Source organism: Coloeus monedula (genome assembly GCF_965178545.1).
Source record: "Coloeus monedula genome assembly, chromosome: 5".
Taxonomy (NCBI): Eukaryota; Metazoa; Chordata; class Aves; order Passeriformes; family Corvidae; genus Coloeus; species Coloeus monedula.
Window position 1 is genome coordinate 68766492 of NC_138785.1, and position 26014 is coordinate 68792505.

Genomic DNA, 26014 nt, shown 5'->3' on the forward strand with positions numbered 1-26014 from the left:
CCTCATTAAAAAAAAAAAAAGCTGACTTTTATTCAAACCTCCTTGTTGTTCGTGAATCTGGCATTTAGTGTAAGGATCCATTTACCTAAGGTTTAGTTTGATGTGTAGGTTTTATGAAGTTGAGAAGGTGTCAAAATGTTGGGGTTTGCTTATTTTTATGGTGAGAGACGGAGTCAGTACAAAATGAGATTTTCATTATTCATCTTCACCATGGCTCCTGCTTTTCATGTGCTTTCCGTCATGCACAGTGGTGTTTGAGACATCTGTTAAAGATGAAATACCAGGGTGGCTGGAAGCAGGATGTTGTAATTTATGTTTTTTCAGTACCATTTCTCTTATTTAAACCGCCACTTTGTTTTCAAGTTGTGGATATATTGTGGTGTAAATTCTTGTAGTTTTCTCCACACAGTGTCATCTACAATGCTAATCTGCACAATGCACAGCACAGCTTCTCTCCTGGGCACACAGCATTCTCAACCAAATTCATTTTCATGCCTTTTAATTGAATAATAGAAGAATTCTTTAGACCTTTATTTGAAAAGTCTCACAGGGGAGGAGGAAGCTGAAGTAACAAAAATAAATAATACATACATCTACTGTGTTTGGCAACTAAAGGAAAAGTGTTTGAAAATCCAAAAGTATTGATTTTTCTGAAAAATTCATGTAGGCTTTTATTTGTGTGAAAGTTGAAAGCCACAAAATATGAATTTGTTTAAGAATGTGGTGTAGTTTCTGTCTCATGCAATTTCACAGTGAAATAAAAAGGCATAAAATGATCTGTCACTTTCATATGCACAGTTGTGTCTTTTGATCATGTTACTGCACAATATCTGAAACAACACTTCTATTAAAAGACACTACTTACAAGAGACAAAAGGTTATTAAGTGCTGTGAAATAGCATTTTATGTTAGAAGCATCACATTTGGTGGTACTTTCCAATGGAAAGGGAAGACAACTGTTACAGTTTAAACCAGCTGAATAGCCTTTGTTGTAATGGATGCTTCTTTTGAGTAAAAAATAATGCCACAACGATTTTATTTCATTTATTTTTATTTCATCATTCTTGTTTTTAACTTTCCCTAGATGAGACAAGGGGCTTTCCTGGTCAACACAGCTCGAGGTGGGTTAGTAGACGAAAAAGCACTTGCACAGGCCCTGAAGGAAGGAAGGATACGAGGGGCAGCCTTAGATGTACATGAGTCAGAACCATTCAGGTGCTTTTCCTTTTCTTTTCTTTTTATTTTGTTCACTTTCTTATTTTTAAGTCTTAGTGCATGATACAATCAACAGCAACAAGTAAATTGAGTTTTCCGTTCATTTGATAGCTAAATACTCCTTAGCAAAGCAACATGAATCTGTGCAGCACTGGGCTAATGCAAATGTAGATGGAGCTTGTGTATGTGGTTAGAAGTGAAAAAAGTGACATCCAAGATTTATTTCCTTAAAAAGAAAAGAAAAAACAAACAGTGGGTTTATTTAGTAGAAATAACAGGGACCTGAGTTCAAATCCAGGTCATGGCTTTGGCCATGACTTTGAGGGGAGTGCACCTTTGCCATTGATGCAGCTCTGGAGGCAACTGATGTCAGAACAGAGTCTTTCAAAGGCAAAGAGTTGAGATGTGGTGTGAGAGGTAACTTGCTTTATGACACCTTCCTGAAGGAAAAGACATATGTCCAGATTGCCTCTGCAGGAAAGCCATAAATGGAAGAGTTTGCAGAAAGTTCAGGAAGGCTATCAGAGTGCAGGTTTTGTTTTGTTTTGTTTTACCCTCTATCAGGGAAGTAGTAACTCTACTGTCAGTAGCAGGGCTGGTAGCACAAGTCTGAGTTTTTGAATGACTGACAAGTCCAGTGTTTTAGGCAGAAATGTACCATACCCCTAAGTGGCATTGGCATTGAATTACCAGCGCTCCTAATCAAAATGAGCCTATTTCATATGTCCTTGAGTCTTGAGAACAGACTGCTGCAGCTTAGTCCTTGCATGTGACAAGCCTTTTTCAGGCTGGGCAGGGAAAAATGTTATTTTTAACTGGAACGATCCACATCAGTTTTTGAAGAATAACAGATTCAGGGCAGGTTGTAAAGACTGGAGAGAGGACAGTATCTCTCTTTGCAGCTTGAGGGGGAAACAGAACCTTTGAAAAAATAGAATAATATCCTTTTAGTCAGAATTTTTATATATCTACTGAGGCATGATGCCACATCACAAATATTTAATTTTATTTATGCATACCCTGGATTCATTTACTCCTAAATGTAGTCATTGCAATGCAGTAGTGCTGTGCAAAGCCAGAGTGTAGCAGCTCAAGGGACTTCCAGCTACATACATTCTTCCCAGTTCCAATCTGGGATGTGCACAAGCAGCCCGTTGCACCTCTAGGAAGCCCCATTTACTGCATGGAGATGCCATCTGCAAAGATTCAGTTGCAGGATTACAGCCACAATTTCCTTTGGCTTCAGTGCTGCATATCTATCTGATCGCAGCATGCAACTCTTTATTCAAGAGTTTTGCCAGATATTTTGATGTTTATTGAACTACAGATAAAATCTATCATTTTATGAATTATGATCAACTCTGAAAGCACAGTTTTGTCTTAAAATATTTGTTCTCCTGTTGTTACAGTTGACTGCAAGATTATTAAAACTGAAAATAAATATGAGGAGCAAGTTTCCATTATTTTCAATTTCTTTACTTGGTATCTGTGATAACACTTTTACACAGATTCATTGCTTTCCCTGAAAAACAGTCTGTAAAATAAATTTCCTTCTTTCTGTGGAGTTTCTATAAAGGAATGGGAAAGAAAAAATAGTTAAAAATAACAGAAAAAAAAGCGTGAATTATCAAAAAGCCATTGAGGCTGCTGATGGACACTCTTCTGATTTGGAAATAATTGTAAGATTTTTTTTTTTCTTTAAATGATTAAATGTCATATTAACAGAAAGATAAGTGCTTTGTTGGTTAATGTAATAAAAGTAAAATTGTGATGAACTGAACAAATGGAGTGGCATCCTAAATTTTTTTGGGTTTTCCTTTATGCATTTCTACCCCAAAACTGGAGTGGCAGTGCTGTAGTTACAATAAGTGCATTGGACAGAAGCTAATGTTGCTGCTATACTTAAGTTCTATCCTTTGAGTCTATAAAAAGTGATTGTTGCTTATTTATACCATGAGTAGTACATTTAATTAACAGACAGAACTATAAACAAACTCAGTAAAGAATAGAAATGCCGTTCTTTTCTGTTGTAGAAATTAATCTGTGTATGTACAAATCCATCTGGATTCCCTCCCTGCTTTCCCCTTGCACCCCAATATTTTTTTGTCATTTGATCTTGTTTTAAATTTTCATTTAGCTTTAGTCAGGGCCCCTTGAAGGATGCACCAAACCTGATCTGTACCCCACATGCAGCCTGGTATAGTGAACAAGCCTCAATTGAGATGCGGGAGGAAGCAGCACGAGAGATCCGAAGGGCGATCACAGGTACTGACTCACATTATTATTAGCTCCTTCACTGTGTAGTTATTTTTAAGAAACCTATTTCTTCAGTCTTGAAAGATGCTGAAAAGAGGCAGCCTTGGGTTTTGTTTCTAATATTTGGAACACAGAAATGAGCAAATGCCCGCTAAGTCTGTTCTCAGAACTGGACCAAGTAATTTTGGAGTTTTTTTGCAATTACAAAGGGAAGGCAGACACTGCGAAATAAGTACTTTTTCATGTAAGAGAAATGTATTTATATGTGAAAAATCTTCTCCTTTTTTCCTTTGTTGCGTGTAACTATTAACCATTTGATGGATTTGACTGCAAGTCCTCCTGGTACTGCTGGTATCTTCCTTAGCTTTTCCTAGATGCTCCCTTATACTTGTCATGAGCAGTTCTCTACGTAAAGTTTTCAGTATTTTGTTGGCAGGTTATTCTATTTTGGATATTCACCTCTTTAAAGCCTTGCTAAAGAAGTCTGGCATTTTAAAGGGCAGAGTGTCTTTGTTATGTAACTGCCATGTAATTGTAAACTGCTCACATAAGAGAAAACAGCTACGTCTCGAACATGCACTGCTAATAAATAAAATGAGAGGACTGAGCCATTTGGCATGGGTTTGAATCCCTTGTAGCCTAAAATAAAAGGAAGGATTTTCATACTGGAAAATGATTCATTAAGCACTAATGTTTTCTCTTTAGTTGGACTTTGCTGTGTCCCCCTTGGCGATATAGTCTGAATGCTCTGCAGACATGCAGGGCCATCTGTGTCACCTTGAGAGTAGTTCAGTGCCAACACATTGCTCTGTTACACAAAAAGTACTGGCAGTAGCCTTCCCTCTGGCTTGTGCCTAGAGAGGCCTGGCAATTTAGTTTCATTTATAGCCTGTAAAGAAAGAAGATTCTCCTCTGGCTGCTAATTAAAGGTGCCTTTTAAACTCCTGATCTGAATTGTCCTTTACTGGACAATTTCACTCTGTTTTAGAGGTGACCTGAAGAGCCTGACCATCTCTTTGCTGGATCAGGTCCTTGTGGCTGTACTCCAGAACTCTAGTGATACATTTGTTTGTTAGGGTGTTCAATAACTGCTGCCTGCTCTCTTGAGAGACTGCACAAACCAGCATCTGATACATGCCTGGGGGAGGATTGATGTGCAAATTGGCATTAATAGGCTATGGACTGAAAACTAAAGAAGAGCCAGCAATCCAGAGCTAGTTTTTTGTTAAATTTGTGGAGTAGCCCAAGCATATGTGCCTAGGAAGGCAGATCTACAGTTCCTTCAAGTGTGTGATGGTGCTCTCAGAGGTCTGTATCATTGATTTATATCGAAGCTGTCAGCACTTCAGTGTTTGCATATGGTTTTTAGTAAGATCAAACTGAGACCAGCATTAAGGAGGTGAGAATGACATTGAATTGCAGTGAAACAAACGTAGGAAAGATACAGGAAATGTGGGATAAAGCTGGATGTATGAAAGCCATAGGGGAGCATAAAGAAGAGAGGGTGTAGAGAGGGAGAATAATTGGAAAAAGGTGTGAAGTGTAGGAATGAAGGCTATGACTACCATCTGACAATAAAAATGTTAAGTGTTTCTGCTGTTGCTTTAAAGTCAATGATGTTGTGATGTGTAAAATAGAAGTAATCAGCAGAGATTAAATACCTTGGAGTGTATTTTTAAACTTGAAAGCATTCCAAGTATGAAATAAAGAGGACCACTGGAATGGAAGTAACAGGAAGGCAAGCATGGGAGACTAGTAGAGCATGTCTACAGAAATTAGCAAAATGAAGAAGGAGGGGGGCAAAGAGGATGACAGGATTGAAAAGGGTAAGCATCAGAAGAAGAAATATACTGTTTGTGGACAGTTCTGGCAGAAGTTTAGATGGATGTATATTTCAGCTACGTTTCAAAGATGATTTCTAGATGGTTGGAATTCACCCATAATGGGGCATATATTTCACCTTGTTCAGTATTGAGCTAGAAGCCCTCTCAGCTTGTGCACAGGAGATGTGACAGGTTCAGGGACATCAGCTGAAGTCATGGAGTAACACCTATTTGATGGTATGCACTGCACAAAAAGCAGTTTTGTGACGGGGTTTTTTACAGTCCCATCCTACAGGCCAGGCTGATGGATAGAAAGAGCAGGCAAAGATAGTGAAGTCCTTAACCAAATTTCCAGAAGGAAGCTGGAGACAGAAGGCTGAATTCTTTAATGATGGAGCATGGTCAGTTTTTGACAGGGTTTGTGGAGTACCATTGCCAGCAGTAGCAGGGGTGGACTCAAAATTCTCTCTTTCTACCCCTCTATGTGGAAATGCACTGTAAAAATGAACTTCAATAAAGACACATTAAAACAGATGTCAGAAAAAACACGTGCTCTAGTTGGTCTCTCTCCTGTTAAAATAGGTGGAAACATTCCTATTGCTATGAAGAAAATACGTGTTGGATCTGCTCAGGTCATTTGTTGCAGGGCTGGACATAGTTCTGCAGAAGACAGTCACAGGCTTGTCCAGTATGTGCTGAATCAGGCTGACAGATTTTCCAGTCTTAAAACTTCAGTTGTATTTCAGAGGTTAAGGAAAAGTTTTGAAGAAATGAAGAAGGGTCATTCTGGTGTATTTTCATTTTATGTAGGAATGAAAGGGATGGCTGATACATTGCAGTAAATAAAAGTGAAGAGCAGTTTAGATAAAGAAGGGAAAGATAAGGAGGACAGGGAATAAGTGTTGGTCATATTCAGGTTTATGGCACAATTCCATTCAGAATTCTGTATTTTTCATTAGGTGTTTCTAATTGCTGGTACAGGTGGAAGGAAAAGGAGGAAAGTGATGTTAAGGACAGAGAGTAGGCAGCTAAATTACTGAATTTGATTGGTAGCTATGCTCTATATTTAAGTTACAGCTTCTTGGAAAGATTAATCTTACTGGTTTTGGTTTTATTGAAACCCTGTGTACAAGAGATAAAGAGAGACAGGGAAATGAAAATTAAGCAGAGCATTTCAGACATTATTGCCTGAGTCCCAGACAAATAGATACAGCAAGAATCAGAAACAAGCTCTTTGTGTCATTTTTTGTATTGATTTAAATATGCAAATATTTCTAAGTATTCTTAACACAGACATACTAAGAGTATAAGGCACACAGTTTGTATACATTTTTATTTTCTCTTCCTTGCTTCATCTTAGGTCGTATTCCAGACAGTCTGAAAAACTGTGTTAACAAAGATCACTTGACTGCAGCTACACATTGGGCCAGCATGGACCCTGGAGTTGTTCATCCAGAGCTTAATGGTGCTGCATACAGGTAAGTGTGCTGAAGAGGTAGAAGAAATACCTCCATAATTCAGTGTAGGTATTCAAGAATAGATAAAAGACCTTCCTAATAATGAATGAAGTGCTTTGGATTACACACCAGCTACGTTGTTTTTGTAATTGTTGTGTTCAGGGGAGTAATCATGTTTTGCTATTGATGTCAGTGATGCTGTGTCTAAATATCAATCCTCTTACAGTCTTTTTTTGTTGGGTTAGTATGTGAACAATATACATTTGTTTGTATATTAAAGTAAAATAATTCTGGTCATCTCCAGTGTCACAGTGGAAGTTTTATGCTCCTTTGCTCGAGGTAATGATGCAGCTGTAGGTTACAGAAAGACTTTCAGTAATAAACTTAGGTTGTTTTGTGGCCTCCAGACACAAGAGAGAACAAGTAACTCAGTATTGAAAACAGTGGAACAGCCTGTGGTGATTATGAAAATATGTTTAAAATAGCTTTTTCTTAATTATATGTCTAATTTTTTAGCAGAAGCATTTGAGTGGCTTGATCTGTGTATTCTCAGTCAACTGTGAAAGCAGGTCTTAATAATTAATAGAAGGGGACCATTTTTTACATCTAACGTGCACATTCCTTAGTTATTTTGTTTGCTTGAGAGTCTTTCTCTATCCCTTTATCCCTAGCAGCTATTATAGCAGCAGATTCTTCCTAGTAGCCAGCTTCAGACAATTTTTATTTATGAAAAACATCTGCAGTTTTTTTTATTTTTCAGTATGATATTTACACATAAGTAGGATGAAAGTGGTGGAGAAAGCTACAAATGCCTGCTTCCCTCAATGCCTTGAGGAAAGGGACAGTGCAGTGCTCTCATTATGTTGTCATACCTCTTTATCCTGATCTTTCCACTGTCCTTCTTCAGCTGTCCTTCATCTACTTTACCTTGTTCTTCTTTAGTAGGACTCCCCATACTTTTAATAGAGGGGGGATTCCTGGTTTTGTCTTACTCCACATGGGAACCCAGCTGTGCCCTGCTGAGAAGTGAAGCAAAGTTATCCTGTTTCAGTGACTTGGAACAGTCTCATCAGAAAGTGTTGGAGAGGTGTCAGGGATGAGTGTCACCATCCTCTGCCACAGTCTCCTTATCAGGAACCATAAGTGCACTAAGGGAAAAGGATAACTTGGATTTGGTGATCACATAACTTGAAGCTGTTTATTTCTGGAAGTATACCCATAGCCCTAAATATCTAAGAAGGGTGTTTTATTTGCTTAAATGAGAAGCTCAGGCACATGTGTTCTTCTCCACACAGCATCTGGTTTCATGGACTTCAGTTTGGAGTAGTGAGGGTATGGCCGAATGTAATTGGGGTTTATAGGCAGGTGTTGCTGGACAGGAGGTAATAACTCAAACTCTGTCATGGCAGTTAGGAACAGGGGTCCATGCCCAAATAAAATGCAGGTTTTTGTTCTCATTTTGGGGGTCACAAGTCCAGCAGAAGCAGGCTTTGCAGCCAGAAATTAATTTTAACCTAGGAATGTTTGGGGAGTTAATGATTTACAAGGTAAAGACCATATGTGTTCAATTTAAGCAGGATAAACACAGTACTGAGTGGCTTTTTAAGACATTATTTCAGTCAGTTTTTTCAATAAAGAAAATGAATTGTAAAATTATGATTTAATTATTTTCAAATGCAAAATAAGACTAATTTTGGGAATTTTGAGGCAGGAGTTAATAGTTATACAATAAATATTAAAAACTTTTTGGAGGGGCAGTAGAAAAGTGTTTGAATGTGGATGAAGGAGTTGTTATTATGTGAAGTGCAAAATATGCATCACGTGAAGCTCAGGTTTTATGAAGAAATTGGTTTCAATAGCAGTGTTTGCTGATGCTTCATTCCTACCTGGATTAAGTAAAGTATTTGGATTGATTGTTCAAACCAAAGTTTTCCGTCTTTTCTTTGCAATCCAAGATTGTGTTCAGCTAAGTGAGTTCTGGAGTCTTTCACAGACTGTATGATGTTTCAGGTGTGCTAATAACTGTATCATATTCATGTAATTGCATTAGAAGATAAGACCTGGGATAATAATTTATATGTTAAAAAATGCAGGTATCTCTTGGTGTACTAAAACTAACAAGGCTGGTTTTTTCTGGGTGTATAATTCACCTGTATTTTGATGTAGGGCAGAAATCTCAAATTATCAGACATTATCACAAGCCAAGAACATTGAGCATTAGTCAGCACAATGTAATCTAGATAATCTGAATATCATCATATTCTGGGGAAAGCAAAACCATTTACTGCGTAAAATGGAAGACACCCTATCAACACAAAAGGTCATGCAAACAGGACCTATCCCATGGGTAAAGATCAACAGTACTCCTGAGAAGGAGTTATTTTCAGTGGGCTTGGTGAAGCAGCATAACATACCCTGATCTTGTGTTATTGCTGTGTATTTGTTACCGAGCTGCCTGTGAAATAACCCCCTGCCATTTCCTGTGTCACAGAGCAGGCAGGTCATAGGCACAGAGAAATTGAACAGCCAGGGACAGTGATTGTACCATTTATAGACATTTCCACACATCTTCCTGCCTCCTAACAGATAGGAGATAAGGGTAGATATGGCTCTGAGCAGCCTGGTCTAGGGGAACGTGTCCCTGCCCATGGCAGGGAGTTGCAACATGGTCTTTAAGGTCCCTTTTAACCCAAACCATTCCATGATTCTGTGAGTATCTGGTTACTGAGAGGTACTTGGATGAGAATAGCTGGATATTGCTAATTCAGGAGTTATTTCGTGTTGAGGTACTTCAGTGGTGATTTTCAGACTCAGTGCATGATAACAGCATGGACTTAAAAATTTAACCTCCTTTAGGACAGATTCAGTTTCTTGAACAGAGCTTAACATAGCAAGTTCAAAGTGCTTTTGCAGTTCAAAAGATACAGGAGGTTAATGTAGAAGTTGAAGTTGCTCATCTGCTGTAATTAAGAGGGCTACTGTATTTTTCCTCCTAAGTTGAGACTACATGGGGGAAGGGGATGGAAGAGTATGAATTAACAGAAGAGGTGTAACTGATTGCTCACTTCTGCTTTCACAAAAATTTAATTCAGTGGACATTTTACCTGGAAAACATTTCAACTTACTGCTGCCAGGGGAGGAAGATAGAGAGGAACTTCATGAAATGCTGGAGAGGATGTATTTGCTGGCTAAGAATAGAAAAAATGGGAAGAATAGAGAAGCAGTAAGTAGCAAGAAAAGGGAAAGGTATATAGAACAGATATGGGTAGAGACGTGAGTTTATGTGCCATCCTTTCAGAGAAAGGATGTGAGCAACACTGAAGTAAAAAGGGACAAAAATTACAAAAAGAGGATTGCAAATTAGGGTTAGGAGTTGTCCAGTAAAATACAGTTTCTGTAGAGCAGTATGTTATCTGTATTTTGGCTGCTGCTACTGTATAGCTTTAGGACAAAATGAACAGTTGTAGGACCTCTGGATGTTACTAAAAGTCTGTAGGAAACCTGTACCTGTGGTGAGGTGAGGTGCTGGCAAGTAGAATCCTGGTGATCATAACCTGGTGTCCAATGGGAATGTCCTTCTATACAGAAAGGATATTTGGAGTCAGAATAGAATTACAGATGTGCAGTTTGAAATGTTTAATGTGCTTGTCAGGTAACTCTTAGTGCTCCTGATTTTCAGCACTGTCCATTTTCATGAGTGGAGGCTCTAGCTTTTCTTCCAGAGGAGAAGACAGTTGCAGAAGTTGCTCTCTCCTTGATTTTTTTCCATCTCTGGTGTGTTGATACTCAGGAAATATGTTGTTTGAAAGTAGAGATTGTGTTGAGAACAGCTGCAGTGTTGGACTTTTAAATGGAAATTTATGTCACACTGTGTTTTGCAAAGCACCTAGAATAACAGATAAGCTGGTTCAAAATTAAATTTGAGTAAGTAAAACAATACTGACAGTTTATATAGGAATTGAAGCAAATTTGATTAATAAGATTCCAATGGAGTTACTGAAACAAGCAACTAATTCCATTAACAGCTGCAAATTAATTCTAAGGAACCTCTGTGGAAAATGAATTAGCATAGGAAGCCCTGTAAATACGTGTACAATTGGGAACAAAGTTACGTGGCCTACAGGTGGTGTGATCTGTCACATCCTCGTTACCCATCCCAGATTTCTGTCAGTGTTGTGTGTAGGAGTCTTTCCCAAGATGGCCAGACCAGTGTATGGTGTCCCTGTGCCATGTCAGTCCTGCAGAGCCCCTCTGGCTCCATGTTTGCAGAAAGCAGTTCCCATGATGTTTCTGTGGTGGAAGCAAAAAGAACAAGTCACTGCTTGCATCCAGCTTTTTTCTCCTGAGCCTTGCCTAAGTTCTGCACTAATTTTCTGTTAGTTCGAGGGAACTTGGGATGAGCAGCACAGACACATATTACCATGGAAAAGATGTGCAGAAATGGGTGAAATTCCCTGATGCATTGAACTCTGATGAGAAGAAAATCGACAGCAAAATAATGTGATATTTGAAAAAGCTTGACAAGACAAGTGCCTTTTGTCCCATGTAGTTCTGAGTAAATACCTGGGTAGCAAAAGCTGCAGTGAGTGGTAGTTTCTGTGTTCAGGGTTTCAAATGGATAATGCTCTCACCAGGATGCTTGGGTGAGCAGAGTACAGCGGGAGAGAATGAGGGAAATGAGGGATGAGTTTGCAGCTTTATGATGAGGAGGGTGGAAGCAAAGGGTCAGTGGTAAGTGGCCAGTATGACACAACTTGCAAATAGGTATCGAGGTCTTTGACTAAGAAGAAAACATATTTTTATTAAATCCACGTGTAGCTGTTGTTTATATACAGCACTGGGAAATACCAGTGTTCATCAATTACATCTGAACTTTGGGATTGGAACAGTAGATTTGCAAGACTTTTTTAGCCTGATAACATCAGAGCCATCATAAAATGGAGCTGAATCAGAGGGTGATTCTTTTGTTGAATGCATAAAATATTTAGGCCTTGGTGTTTATCCAGATAGAGTAAGAAATCTTTAAAACCATCCATAAATTCTGTGTTTGCATCTCTCTTTCTTGCAGTCTGCCTGAAGCACTTGTCCTCTGTAACTGGTACTGGTTCTCTTCTGGACCAGTGCAGTGGCAAGTTTGATGCTGAAAAAGTTACTCAGGTGCAATAGGTTTGAGTTTGTCATCTTACAAGTGTGTGGGTGTCATGGCTTTTTTAGGGAGCTGTCAGAAGCTAAGACTGCAAAAACAGTTTAAAGAAACACTTTTTTCAAACTACAACAATGAAAATTTTAAATTCCTACATGAGAATGAAAGAGAAGAAAATCCCCAAAGGCTAACCAGAGGGAAAATCATAGAGAACAGATATTGCTTGGACCCAGCTGGAATTACTTCCTGTTGAGGTTATGCTTTGAAAGGAGCAAAACTTTCAGGTGGTTTCCTTTGCTGTGCTGTTACTCACGCTATTAAATCTGAAGAAACAATCTGGCAAACTTTCATGTCTCTTTTGGTTAAAATACAGCATCCCTTGCTTGATGTAGCAGCATCTGCATGTGGCATCTCACCTGGAGCTTAACTCCCTGTCTCTTAACTGCTTTGAAAACAAAAGCATCTCTGTAGCTCTAGGCAGGGTGGGCTCTCTGCTCAGTCACCTGCTGGTTGTAATGTCTGCTCCTTTTCTCCTCCCAGCAGGTATCCCCCGGGCGTTGTAAGCGTGGCTTCCACTGGCATACCTGCAGCAGTAGAAGGAATAGTCCCCAACCCCATGTCTTTATCACACGGCCTCCCTGCTGTAGCCCACCCGCCCCATGCTCCTTCCCCCGGCCAAACTGTCAAACCAGAAGCTGATAGAGACCACCCGAGCGACCAATTGTAGCCTACAACAGCATTCCCAACATCGGAGACTTCAACTGCAGCACGTGGAAAACAACACAACACAAAGCAAAACCCTGGATTTTGATGAAAGGCAAAACCATGAACTTACAGGAGGAGACGATTATTGGTTTAGAAACTGGTCCAATATACAGTATAAAAGGAAAAGGTGGGAGACAAAAAGAAGATTTGGAAACATTTTTTCCTCCGTATAAATTGTAGTTTGTCCCTGTCCAGTGGACTGATTCACTGTTTCTGTGTCCTATGGGTTCTTTGTTAAGCAAGAGAAGTTAGTAGTTAATTATATCATGAATGTACTTGTCTGTGTACAGTTTCTAGAACATTAAAAAGGGTTTGTTTGCTTAGCTGTCAACAAGGAAAAACATAAGGGAGGCATTCAACAAACCAGTTTTGAGATTAAAAATCCTTTCTTTTATATTTTCAAACATGCCCAAAAATGAGGCAGTTGGCAAACTTCTCAGGACAATGAATTTTTCCCATTTTTCTTTCTACGCCACACAGTGCATTGTTTTTTCTACCTGCTTGTCTTATTTTTTAGAATAATTTAGTAAACAAAAGAAAAACAGTTTCTCCTAATTTTGGCATGAATTCCCTTATTTCAAAATGAAGACAACCTTGCAAAGAGATTTTGAGGAAAAAAAAAAGGTTTTGTATAAACGAGCATTGTGCTTTTTGTCACCAGTTAAAGTATATATTATTGGTGGTATCTGGAAAAGGCACTAGACTACTGAAAAGTAGCAGCATTTCATTGCCTACATTGATTCCTTCCTGGTAATGTGGTAGGCTAGCAATATTTTTGGTTAAAATCATGTTTGTGACTGTAACCATTTGTATGAATTATTTTAAAGAAATAAAAATCCCAGACAAATATCATACGTGTAAAAATTTTTATTTCTAGTAACTGTTTATTCAACTTTTATTAGGTTTCTTAGCTGTAATTTTTAAACAGATGCTGTCAAGTATTTCATTTCTAGCTTTACTTTGCTCTCTGTTGTTTGTAATACTGTCTTGGAAGCTTGAAAAATAAAAAAAAAAAATTCTTTCCATACCATTTTTCCCTTTACATTTCGTAAATGTTGATCTTTTTTCCTGTGTTTCTAATGGAGTTTGAAATTAAGATGGATTTTGATTTGTACACCGGCATCATCAGCTACAATGTGGTAACAGCATTTATGCCACCACTGTGGGCAGAGCAGAGGAGGTTCAACAGCAACACAACAACAACAGTAATAATAATAATAAATGTCTTTTGCCGAAGTCCAACATGAGAAGTGTCCATTGTTTTATTTGTTTCTGTGATGATGGAAGGGTGCAGCAGGATGTAATTGTATTTGCTATATTGAAGGCGTTTGTTTCTTTGAGCACAGGCAGAAGTGTGTTCAAGGCAGGTCACATTCCAGCTGGATGCTGTTCCAACCTTTCCTGTGCTTCTGGGTAAGACTGTCCTTCATCCCTATAAAGTTAAAAAAAAAACAAGACAAAAGTTCAGCTGCTTCAGGAGGGAAATTCATGGTGGGCAAAAGTGAACCTGGACATGAACCTTCTTGGTGGTGGTCTCTTGTCTTTTTTCGCTGTTAGGCTGAGCAGGGCACCCAGCTAAGGTTGGGGAGCTGGTTTTATGGGATCTGTGAGAAGTTCTGGCCCCCATTCCTGCAGGTCTACAGAGCAGCCTCCACCTCAGTTAGGGAAATGGTAAGAGGCTGCAAATCACAAAAGTCTTAAATTTGTGGGTCTGTATGCAGGAGCACGATGTAAAGTGAAATTTTGTCTCCATGGAAGAGAGGAAGTTTTCTGCCTTGAACATTTAGAGCTAAAAATGTAATCCATTAGAATTTATTTGATGGTAAAACTATTTCTGCTCCCTCTGTGGAATGGAACAGAAAACAGCCCTAAAGCTGCAGGTTATCCCAGCAAAGACACCTCTGAGAGTTTTGAGGCCAAAAACTTGGAAAAAACCAAATGCAGTCTGCTGTTGAAGTGGGATTTCGTATTCCTTGGGTAATTCGTATTTTAAGATGCTTTGTCAGGCAGAAGTTGCTTCTTTATATGTAAAACAAACATTTAACATCTGGCTGCAAAGAATCCCTGACAGCCACATTTGCAGCCCAGTTTCCCAAGGAAAAACCAAGAGGGTTCCTTGCATCAATTGGACATGGCTTATGGAAGTACATTTTGTTTCTAGTGGATTGATAATCAATGAACTAGAAATGGTGTTCATTGTGTGCACTTCTCGGGCTCAGTTCTGGACCTTTTGAGCTGTTGTCCGTGCTTGCTCCTGCACAAATGTTTTCAGGATTTGAGCCTGAAATGCACTGTGTTCAATATTTTTATGTTGGTGTTTGAGGTTACCTCTTGGTCTGACTGATGCAGAGTAATCCAGTTTCCTGCTTCAGAAAGGAAAAGCCATCTGGACAGTGACAAGACTGATAGGTACTGACTTTGGGCTATGGTCTGAAAATCTGAGTTAAAAGGAATGAAAAGCCTAACTCGGGATAAATGACTTGATTAGAAAAGTGGCCCATAATAAACAGAAGGCTGTTAAGCCAGAGTAACCTTCTCTCTTTTATGACTGCTTTTGTTGGGTAGTGGAAACGTAATGAGATTTTCCTGCGTTTGGTAAAGGATGTGCTAAATAAGTGTAGACAGCAGCTAGTGTAGGCAGCTAGTGGGAAAATAGAGAGTGGGGAAGGTGATGGCAGCAGAGGCCCCAGGTGACCTGAGGCAGTGTTGAAAAGTGAAAGGAGTTTGATCGAAGTGCCTGCCTTGAACATGATTTTCTTTTGGTGGCATTATTTGAATTGTGGGTCTTAGTCAAGAATGGGGCTAAACGTGCCAAAAACACTGCTGGCTCAAAGGCTGCAGGCAATAGCAGCATGGCAGGAGGCTCTGGGGCTGCGTAAGAATTTGGTGCTGTCCAAGAACAGGCACAAAGGTGCAGATGCAGTTGTGCAGATGCAAAGTCAGATGGTTGCAAATCAAACAAAAACTTGTCGGAAAAAGGACCCATGGTAGGACTGGTGAATTGCTGCTGTGGGAAGAAGCAGTGTGATTGCAGCTTCATCTGACTTGGTGGTTTTGGTAGGTCTGAGGATGAATCAGAGATGTTACACAGTACCTGTTGCATTTGCTGAGTAATTTTGGTCAGGCATTTTCAAAAGATTGAGCTGGAGCTGAAGTGATAGCAGAGATGGCTCTCAAAATCACCGATGGTGTGCAGGACTCAGGGAATCTGAGTAACTTGACATTTTCAGCTTAAAAGTGAAGGCTGAGTTGGGGAAATGGCTGTAAGTAACAAATGCTGTGGAGGAAGGAGAAATGTTAAAGAAATGCTGTTACATGACAGCTTGAATGGGGTTAGAAGAAGTTCTCTGTCAACAGGGAGGTCCTGGGACTCAGTCCTGAAGTCTGCAGCTTGGGTTGGGGTTTTGCTTTTGTGTTTGGGCCCTTTATACATATATATATATATATATATATATATATATATATAACTTTGGTTTTACGATCCAGAATGTGAGGACATTGTTTAAAGGTTGTACAAGATTGCAACCGAACCAACAATGACAGGCTTTTTTTCCATTCAGGATTAAACACTTTAGCTTCTTTTTTAACAAGCTTTTTCCTTTAGTAAAGGGGTTTTCTTTGAGAAAATGGCTTATTTTCTCATCCAGTTTCCACCTCAAATGATTAAGGCTGGCTTTCCAAATGTCCGTGACTGCTGCAGTCTAGCTGTTCCCAGCTTGTCCTTGCCTCAGACTGAAGGGTTTTCTTCTCTTGTTTCAGTGGGTGTTGTGCTTGAAGGAGAAGGCAGCACTACCAGTATTTCCCTTATTCAGGTCACTCCAACCTTACTATTTCGTAAATTGTAAAAAGAAAAAAAAAAAACAAACCATTGGTTTTAAGGGCAGAGTGTAATATTAGATCATTTGTCTGACCACTTAGTAAAGCTGTGTGATATGTGATATCAGTCTTCCTTAAACCTGATACCATGTTTTGAATTCAGTAAATCTTTCAGAAAGATTTCTAGTATTATTTTAAAATGTCAAGTGGTAGGGTTTTTTGCTATTTCCTTTAATAGCTTGTTTAAACAGGGGATGACGGTCACTGTAATTTTTAAATGGCTTTATTTAATTTGGCTTTTCCTGCCTCTAAATTCCAGTTATTGTTTCATGTTAAACATGAGGTCATGAAGGCTGGCTTGAATTTAGTGAGCATGCCACATTTTAGCCATTTTGCCTTTATAGTGAGGTCAGTGACACATCTTCCAGGAAGAACAAACTGTGTTATTCATCTGTTTTCTTTTCCAGTTTCTTGCATTGCACTATCCATCCTTTCTTTGTGGCTCTGTATTTTTCCCTTTAGAATGACATAGTTCAGTATGGTTATCTTCCACAGATGGAATTTCTGGGTTTCTTTTCTCTGTCTTTCAGCTGTTGTCTTCTTACCTCCATCAACTTTCCAGTTTCCTTGGTAAACTATTTTCCTGCAAAGCCACAAGTGCTGGAGGAAATTGATTAATCCTCTTTTGTCCTCAGATTGCATTTGCCCAAGTAGCACCTCATTAGCAGCCAAAGCTCCATGTTGAGTGGTTGTACTCTCATCATCTGAGTGCTTTCATCCACTATCTGCACACTTTGTGTGTCTGTCTCTTGCAGAATGGACCTTTCTTCAGTCTCACACTTCAGATCAGCCCCTGAATGTCTGCCTCGTGTCCTTCCTTGTCTCTTTCTAGCCTTTGAGTGACTGTTTCCCCTAGAATTCTTCCCTATTCTAGAAGAAATGGCCTTTGGTCAGTTCCACTTTCCATCTGTGAGTTTCAGCTTGACGCAGACTCGGCTCTCCTTGGCTGAACTGCTTGCACGCCACCTCACTAAACCCATGTCCTGTATTACATTTTTTTGTATCCAGTGTGGGGTTTGGGATCACCCGGCTTGTCTTTTTTTTTTATGCAGATCCTCAGCTGAAGTTTCCTTCCTTCATTTTCTGCACCACAAAAACAAATAAGCCTCTTCATCTCTGGTCTCAGCACTTTCCTTTGCCTTTACACTTCTGCTCAGAGCCATAATGAAGTGTGTTCTTGAAGCAGCACTGTTTGTTTTGGGGGGGGTCATGATGGTGTCAAGGCCACCATAAACAGACTAAAGTATGTCCTTGGGATGATTAGAGGCATTTGGGACATGCCCAAGATGACGCAGATAATTCTCTGAGCATGCCAGTCCCTTGAAGACATTTGTTACTTGCACAGTCTTTAACTACCCCTCTTCTTTCATATGCTGCCTAAAAAGGATAAGGAGTTGCTGGCTGGAAGCATCAATGATCTGCTAGAGAAATAAAGTAATGGAATTTAAAAAAAACCCCAAAATTAAATACTTGAATATGTTTTGAGGGGCAAAGATTTAAAGTAATAAAAAGGAGCAAGATTATGTCTTAAATTGTTGCAATAACCTTTTGTTATTTGTCAAGTTTGACATATTAGAAGCAGAAAGTTATGTGTCAGTGTGACAGTGCTATTTATTTGTCTGTGCTGTGTAAACAGAGACCTTATAGAGTTTGGGAAAAGCTTATGGAGCTGGCTCCCTGGATAAACCCTAGGTGTTCAGGCAGCAAATCAACATCTAAAAATAAATCTGAGGAGCTGATATCCCAGTGTTGTGTTTCCAACCCCCTCCAGCCATTTTCAAAGTGTCCCACCCAGTGCAATGGATTGAATTCTCAAGCCAGTTGCCTCCAACACAGCTGTTGGCTCCACAGCCAATCCCCATCCCTGGGAGCTCGGGAAGCAGCAGAGCTTTCTCCTCTGCACACCTAAAAGCACCAGAGTAAATCCCATTTAAGTCCCTGCCGCTGTTCAGTAGGATTTTGGCTAAGCCCTCATGTAAAGTTAAGTCTGTGCTGTATTTTACAGCTCTTAAAGCACAACAGAAAGAAAATCTGCTGTTGGTGTTTTCCAGTAACACATTTGCAGTTATCAGCACCAGTGGTTTCCATGTGAAAATGGGGTCAGGGGATTTCCAGCCTCTTTTTGATACGAGTTTTTGTTCAATTTGCTGTTTGCTTACTCATGTTTTTACAAGGCCTAGTGTATGTGAAATGTGTTTATTGTGTTATGAAGTTCTGGTGATAGATTTTTGTCTCTTAAATTGCAGCACTTTGTGATTAGCTCCAAGGCCATCACTTCCCATTCCCGGCATGGAGTGCCTGTCCTTTGAATTGGACAGCTGAAACAAGGTTTTCAAGAATTCGTATTCTGAACAGCTGTGGTTTTCTTTTTCTTTTTTCTTTTCCTCCTGCAGACCAGCCATTTTCGGTGCAGGACACAGCTCTCATATTGCAAGAAGCACAGGTAAGAGTGAAAAGCCTCCACTGTGACTCAGAGCTCATTTTAGAGGTTTTCAACCTCCATAATTTTAAAGGAAAAAGGCATGGTTTTGCATCATTTAACTAGTGGCTGAGTTCTGATCCTATTTTACACAACAATAGAAGTTTTGAGTCTGTTCAAAGAGCAATATTAAATTGTACCCTCTTGGATTTTTAGATGCATCCTGGAGCAAAATGTGTCATTCCAGTGAATACCTTTCCAAATGATGCAGGGTCTGGACTGAACCTCATCATTTGGAGAACTCTCTTCATGTGTTATATCCAGCTTTGCTGGAAGTAGGATAAGGTTTCTGATGTCACAGTGATCCCCAAAGCACTTTATTTTTCATCTACAATTAATTGTCAGTGGAGCAGCAGTGGCTCCCAGTAGTTTGTGATGTTTCTGTGACACAACTGAGTTCAGAACTAAGGAGTCTCCACAGTTTCCCTTTGAAAAAGGCTGTTGAGCTGTGGCTGTTCTTGAATCTAGATTCATCTGTCTGGGCTCTCTCTTCTGCTTGTCTTCAGTGACCTAAGTGAAATCCTAAGGGGAATATCTCCTCATGTATGGAGTTTTTCCAGTTAAGTGATTACATTGGAGCAAACCAGGGAGAGTCTCTGCAGATCTGAGAGCATCCAGAGTAAACCTCTCATTGCAATGACTTTAATTTTCTAGTTTCAGAGTGTCTTCACTACTTAGGAGATGCACACAGCAGAAATAAAATGTCATCTGGAAGAGGTACCTCCATGTGCTGCTCCTTATCCCCTCTCTCTCTCCCGATATGTGCAGCCCCCATCAGATCTCTCTGCAGAGGACACAGAAGGATGAAACTTCTCCAGCCTGCAGAGCTGGTTTTGGAAAACTGCTTTGATAATTCACCCCCAAAATCTACTGTTGTGAGGTTTAAAACTCCAAATGTTGGAAGCACTCCTAAACAGCTGCTTAGGCTCAGCTCCATCAGCCTCTGAAATCCCTTTGGGGGCGTAGATTCCTGGGTAGAAAGGGCAATGTTTTGTTGTTTGTGATATGTTGGGGCTTTTTAAATGCTTTTTCAGTGTGTTCATTCCAGGGGTCTAGACTTTCAGAATTGCAGTGTCTGCCCAGCCTGCCGTAGGCTTCCCCTAGGCGAACGTGTCAGGGGATAGAAATTGCTGCCTGACCTTCTCAGCAAGTTAAATACATGAAAATCCAAGAGAAGAATGCGATGGGGTGATGTGCTTCCTTCCCCACTCGACAGCTCTGAGCTTGTGGAGGTGCCAAGTGGCGGCTGCTGTGGTACCAACCCAAATCTTTGGCTGCAGTGAAGGGATGATCTAAGCTTGTCCCGCGCCAACCCCAGCATTTTACAGAAGGAACGAAGTCAGACGCTGAGCTGTTGTTCTCTCAGGTTCCCATCTCAGAATTCCTTCGTGCTCTCTGTTCCCCGCCAGGGTCATGTCCTGGCTCTGCAGCACCCGGGCTGTGGTACACGAGCTTTTCTACCGATTTCTCGGCTAAATTTCAGAACTCCGGCTCATCTTACTTGTGCCTGTCACATATGCTTTATTTTTTTATCTTCTGCTGTCCCCTTCTGCTGTTTCCCTCCCAAGAGGTGGGGGCCGGTGGTGGCCAAGGCGCGGGACACCGGAGGTCCCTCCGCGGTAGCCACTAGGTGGCAAAACGCACTTTGTGCATGGAAACGACGCGTGGAACCCCCGGGAAAGCCGGGCTGGGCTTTCCCCGCCGCTGCTCTGAGCCGCCTCCATCAATATTATTTTTATAAGCTGTTCTGGCATGTTTAGCTGCTGCACATGGAGCATCTTCTCTTCGCAAATCGGTAAATGCTCCTGTTCTTATTTACGTGTTGGTCATTCAAGTTTCTGCCATCACATCCCGGAGTTTGAAGAGGATGAGGTATTAACCAGCCTGGTGAGACTCTTACAAAGCTGTGCCTGTTAATCACAAATCAGGTGTCATTTCCCTTCTTAAGTTACGGATGGGGCCTGTTTCAGGACAGAGGTTCTGTAAATGCTTTCTTCTATTTATGAATAAATAAATGAATATTTGATAATTGCTTCTCCAAATATTTTAGAGGCACAAATATGGGGGGGGGGGGGGAACAAAACAAAGAAAAAACAGAGAAGAAACATAGACACCCTTGGCATTTTCCAAAGCCTGGGCATAGATTATGCTGTTTGTTATCCTAATTCTTATGAGATTTTGTCCTCTGTGGAATACACCCTTGTGCTTTTGCCTACTGGAGATGTCTCAAGTTACTGATTTCCATCAGGGTCTGGAGGCTTTTTTTGTTTTCTCAATAGCTTCCGGGGGCCCTTTCGGGGAAGTTTCTAGTTCCCTCTCTGTGATGACAGCAGTGCTTTTGGCTGGCTCCCTTCAGTCAATTCTCACACATCCGAACCTGTCCTGCCCTTGCTTAATTCCCTGACAGTATCCTTGCAGCCATGCACCTCGCTGCCCTGCTGATCCTACCTGGATTTGGGTAGTGGTACCTGTTCTTCAGAGATGCTGGGACATGAAATTCTTCCCCTGCACACCTGGGTCCTGCAGTAGCTTTGGTGGTGTCTTCATTGCCTCTTCTTTGGCAATGGTTTTGCTTGGAAAGGCAAGCCCCCAAGCAATGATCTGAAATACCATGTTTTGGAATGTGGTGGGAATCTCCTGCTCTGGCACTTTGAGAAACATGGGCAGTATTTGATTTCTTTTTTTTCTCAGTGTCGCTGGCAGACTGGACATTAAGTGTTAAAATTAGTCACAATAATAGTGCCAACAGATCGGGTCTAGGAAAAACAGTAGATGTGAAACAGGATTTTTACCAGTCATTTATTAATGGAGCATTGCTCTTCTGAATGGAAGGCTCTGTACATTCCTATGGAAAATGCAGCATTCCTATGGAAAATGCATCATAATGTTCACGTGGCCACACTGAATTTTCACAAAATGTCCCAAGTTGATTTTGCTAACTTTTGAGTACTTGCCTTCAGAATCTTAGTGCTGATATTTTAAGATTTGTATTCATAAATTCACCTTTAGTTCTTGTGGCTTCAAAGAGTTCTGGCTGTTTTAATAGTGTGATTGATCAGGTGAGATGAGAGTTTTTAGCTAATTTCCTGGATTGTCCTTCAGTTTGCAATAATTTCCTATGAGACAAAAGCAAAAAAAACCAAAAAAACAACCCAAAAACCTGCTAATGGAGTAACAACAGATTTCCCAAGAATGTTAAATATATCAAAATGGTGCTGGAATCAAAATAGATTGACAACATGTATTTGTCTTTGATGGACATGAGAAACATGAAGAGCCATGTAAAAGAACCTGGTGGTCCCAGTTTACAGCAAGGGTAATGTATTTGTTATTTATAACAGGTTAATCAATGATTAACAGGCATTGCAATCAATAGTTAATTGATTGTTGTAGGCTTAGTTCCCACATGGCTTGCAGCTATCTGCAGCATTACATTCACGCTGTCATGTATTTATTAGTTATTAATCACACACTAGTGTATTTTAAATGTATTTTATTAGGGGTAACTAAATTTTCAACAGCACATCAGTGAACCTGAGTTCTGCCTTCACATTAGCAAAAGGGAATATATGAGAAAGCAGTTCATTTGGCCTTTCTTTCTTTAAGGAACCCATCAGCTGCATACACTGGAGGAACTATCACATTAGAAAAGCAATTTTAAGTAAAACACGCCATTTATGGAAGAAGCACTCTTAAAGATTTTTGTAATTACAAATATTTGTACTGTTAAGTGAATTGCATTGAAGTATTTGTTGTTGTTGTTGCTTTATTTCCCTGGAGGACTCTTCTGTAGTGGGAGCTTTGTTATGTTGATAAATGTGCCTGAAAGCTTTATAATGTACTGATGCATTGTAATGATAAATAGAGCTGGTTAAGTAGTAAAGATCAAACACACAATTAAACAGACTGTAATATACATCTTGCTGAGCAAGGGAAAACAATCATGGAATCAGTAGAGATGAATACAAATGGTTTTATTGAACTAAGCAAAAAATATATTCTTATGCCTACAGAATGGGGAAATTTGGCTAGATACTTGCATAAACACACTTATAAAGTGCTTAATCAGAAATAAAATATCTTTAAGCTGTTCAGCATTTATAATGGGCAGACAGGGCTTTCTCTGAGTAATAGAGATGTACAAGAACCCAGAGGCTGAGTGAATCAGCGCAGCGTGGGATGGCCGGGAGAGGAGCCTGGCACAGCAGGCAGGGCTCGCAGGTCTGCCACAGCAGGAAAATTAACAAAAACATGTTGCACTTGACAAAAAGATTAGAACAGAATATTGGCAGCGCCTGCTCCTATTGTCCAGAATGTCCTTTCCTAGAACCTTTCCCAGCAGGGAGGCTGGTTCACACTTGGCGAGGCCACAGAGGTTTCACACTTGTTATTGCTGTTTGCTCTTCCACATGCCAGGAGGAAATGTGATTCAGAAGGAGCATGCTGGAAGATGGAAATATGGCCGTGCTTTATTGGAGAGGCACAAAAAGGAAGCTTCAACACAGAGGCATTGAGGGGGACTTTGATTCCCCACTCAGAGCAGTACCCACACAACCTGCTTGCAGATTGTCCTTATCCATTCCAACCTTGAGTTACTCTGAAGGGTGTTTTAAGTGAATTTCCCTTGCAGGGGTACCCATGGCCAAGTCAGCACAAGAGGAATTTCATAGCTCATTTTACAGATGCTATGGTGAAATAATTCCCTGAGGAGTTGGAATTAGGCAGGATACAACAGCCAGAAGAAATACTAATTCTCCTGGATCGACTTTTTGTGAGTTCCTACCCTACACAGTGCTTTGCCCACCTGGGATATCATAAGCTGTTTAGATTCCTTTGCATTTCTGGGTATTAACAAGACTCAGGGGAGCAGCCAAATCCTGCTTCACTGGTGCCAGCAGTCAAACTCCTAAACCTTGTGCACACTGGCCAATTATTGTGTAAAATCCCCACTGGTGCTCACTGAGTTCTCCTCTACCACCAGGAGCTACCCAGCAGACAAAAAGCATCTGCTGATGATGTGGTGTGGACTGCTGGAAACATCTTTCCCAAGGATGTACAGTGTGAAATGTTCCAGGAAACCTGTTAGCTCTAATTTGCTGTGTGCTGCTGACTGCTGAAAGCTTTGCACGGCCTCCAGGAAGTCAGGTTTATTTAATGAGAAGCAGGAGAGTAATAAATGCTTCCAACTTCTGGAGCTTAAGAGAAAAAGGAGTGGCTGGAGAAGGCGCTGTGGCCCCCCCTGCCTCTGACTTCTTACAACCTCAGCTACAGGTGTTGCTCAACCTGGAGTCATGTAGGAGTTCCCAGGAATATGCATGGGAATAGAAGTGGTTTCTCCTCTGTAAAAAAACTATTTCTACTCCAAGAACTGCGTGTCAATCCACAAAGATACTTAGATGTCCAACTGCCACTTAAATACCTTTACAGATTTGGGCTTTGGTCCTAATTGTGTTGCTGCATTCCATAGTGTCACTGGTTTTGCACGGCAGGCACCGGATTGGAATTGACTGTGGAGAAAAGCACAGCCTGGCAGCCACAGGGTTTGATTTAATTGGGTTGGTCTGGTTTGTGGTCCCTTGATAAATGTATTTTTTTCCTTGTTGAACAACAACATGTCTGCCAAGGCCAGCAGGAAAGTGGGAACTGTCTGGAGGTGAAATTGCAGACTGACAGGGATAACCCTGCTCGATGGGAAGCAGACTCCAAAGGGTTTTGTGATGTCTGTCGGTTTATGCCATCTCTTCGTCACTGAGTTTGCAGCCCAAAGATTATTTTGGATGCTTGCCTGTTCCCAGAAGCTCCATGTGCTCGAAACAATTTCAGCTCTGCGTTAAGACAATAATTATAATCAAATCTCACACTCTGCTGCCTCGGCCAGTCACCTCCATGGAGCAGATGGGAAGGGGTCTCACATCAGCGAGGGTTTTCCCTCCCAGTGTACAACTGGCTCCACATCTTCAGAAAGGGCTTTTTTGTTTTTCCCTTTGGCTCCCTTCAAATTCTCTCGTGGCATCAGGGACAGGCTGCAGCTGGAAAATCGTGGGCAGGGTTGCAAGTGCAAGGAAGGAGAAAGCTATTTTGTCTGCTGCCTGCCTGCTCCTCCTTGTTCCCACCCCAGGCTGGGAGCAGGCAGGCAAAGGAAACTGAGTTTTTGGTAGTCCCTCTGTATCTGCTGATCTTCAGTGTCAGGCCTGGGACCTGCCCCTGGGCTCAGCCTGGCTGGTCAGTCCAAGTCCTACATTCCCAGAAAGCAGAATCACAAAATCCCAGAATGGGTCAGGCTGGAAGGGACCACAGTGGGTCACCAGGTCCAACCTCCCTGCTTGGGCAGGGGCAGTGGTTGAAGAACAGCCATGGAGCTGCCAGGGGGGTTGTGCTGTCCTGTCATAGCAGATGTGGCCAAGGGCACACATGGAGGCTGCTGCTGGTGTTGGCAGTGCCACACTGAGCTGATTAATGACCTTGAACAGCAAAAACACAGGGGCAGACACAGTCCAAGTTTGCTTTGGAAGGCTGTCCCTCAACACATCCATCCCTTCAGCTTCCTCTGCAAGTCAGGGTAAAGGCCAGATGTGACCAAGTCTCTTTCGTTGGCTGGTCACTCTGTGCTGCATCACCTCAGTCAAAACAGCAGGAGGGTCCCTGCTCAGCTCTGGTGCCATTTTGACCTCCAAGTGATGTGTTAATTCTTCAGAAAACTATAAATTGAGGAGAAAGACGTCTTCAGGACAATTTTTCCAGAAAGAGGACAAAGCTGCTGAACTCACTGGGTGCTTGTTTTAAAACCAACACTTCCACTGTCTATAGGGGGGCTTTCCTTAGCAGCCCAGCCCATAGTTCATAATTCCATGTTGGATCACTGGTGGCTGAGACGTTGGAGAAGGAAGAGCACCTCACAATTCCCCTGTGTTTTGTTTCCACACAGAGCTCCTAAAACAGACTGGGAGTGAGGACCCTCTGGTCACCAGTGCTGGTCGGACTCAAACAGGGTAATTAGAAC

At 40.9% G+C, this 26014-nt stretch overlaps 1 protein-coding gene across 8 annotated transcripts in view; it reads left to right on the forward strand.

Annotated features, from left to right (window-relative positions):
- Positions 1-13890, forward strand: part of CTBP1 (C-terminal binding protein 1) — a 236430-nt gene extending 222540 nt beyond the window's left edge. For 4 of the 8 annotated variants that reach the window (XM_082282082.1, XM_082282089.1, XM_082282085.1 and 1 more), the window contains 4 exons: positions 1085-1215; positions 3353-3480; positions 6655-6772; positions 12435-13890. In XM_082282082.1, coding sequence (XP_082138208.1) covers positions 1085-1215; positions 3353-3480; positions 6655-6772; positions 12435-12621 — 564 coding nt within the window. In that variant the 3' untranslated portion in view covers positions 12622-13890. The remainder of the gene's footprint in view (positions 1-1084; positions 1216-3352; positions 3481-6654; positions 6773-12434) is intronic. The other 4 variants (XM_082282083.1, XM_082282086.1, XM_082282084.1 and 1 more) reach the window with 2 other exon arrangements.
- Positions 13891-26014: the final 12124 nt, after the last annotated feature.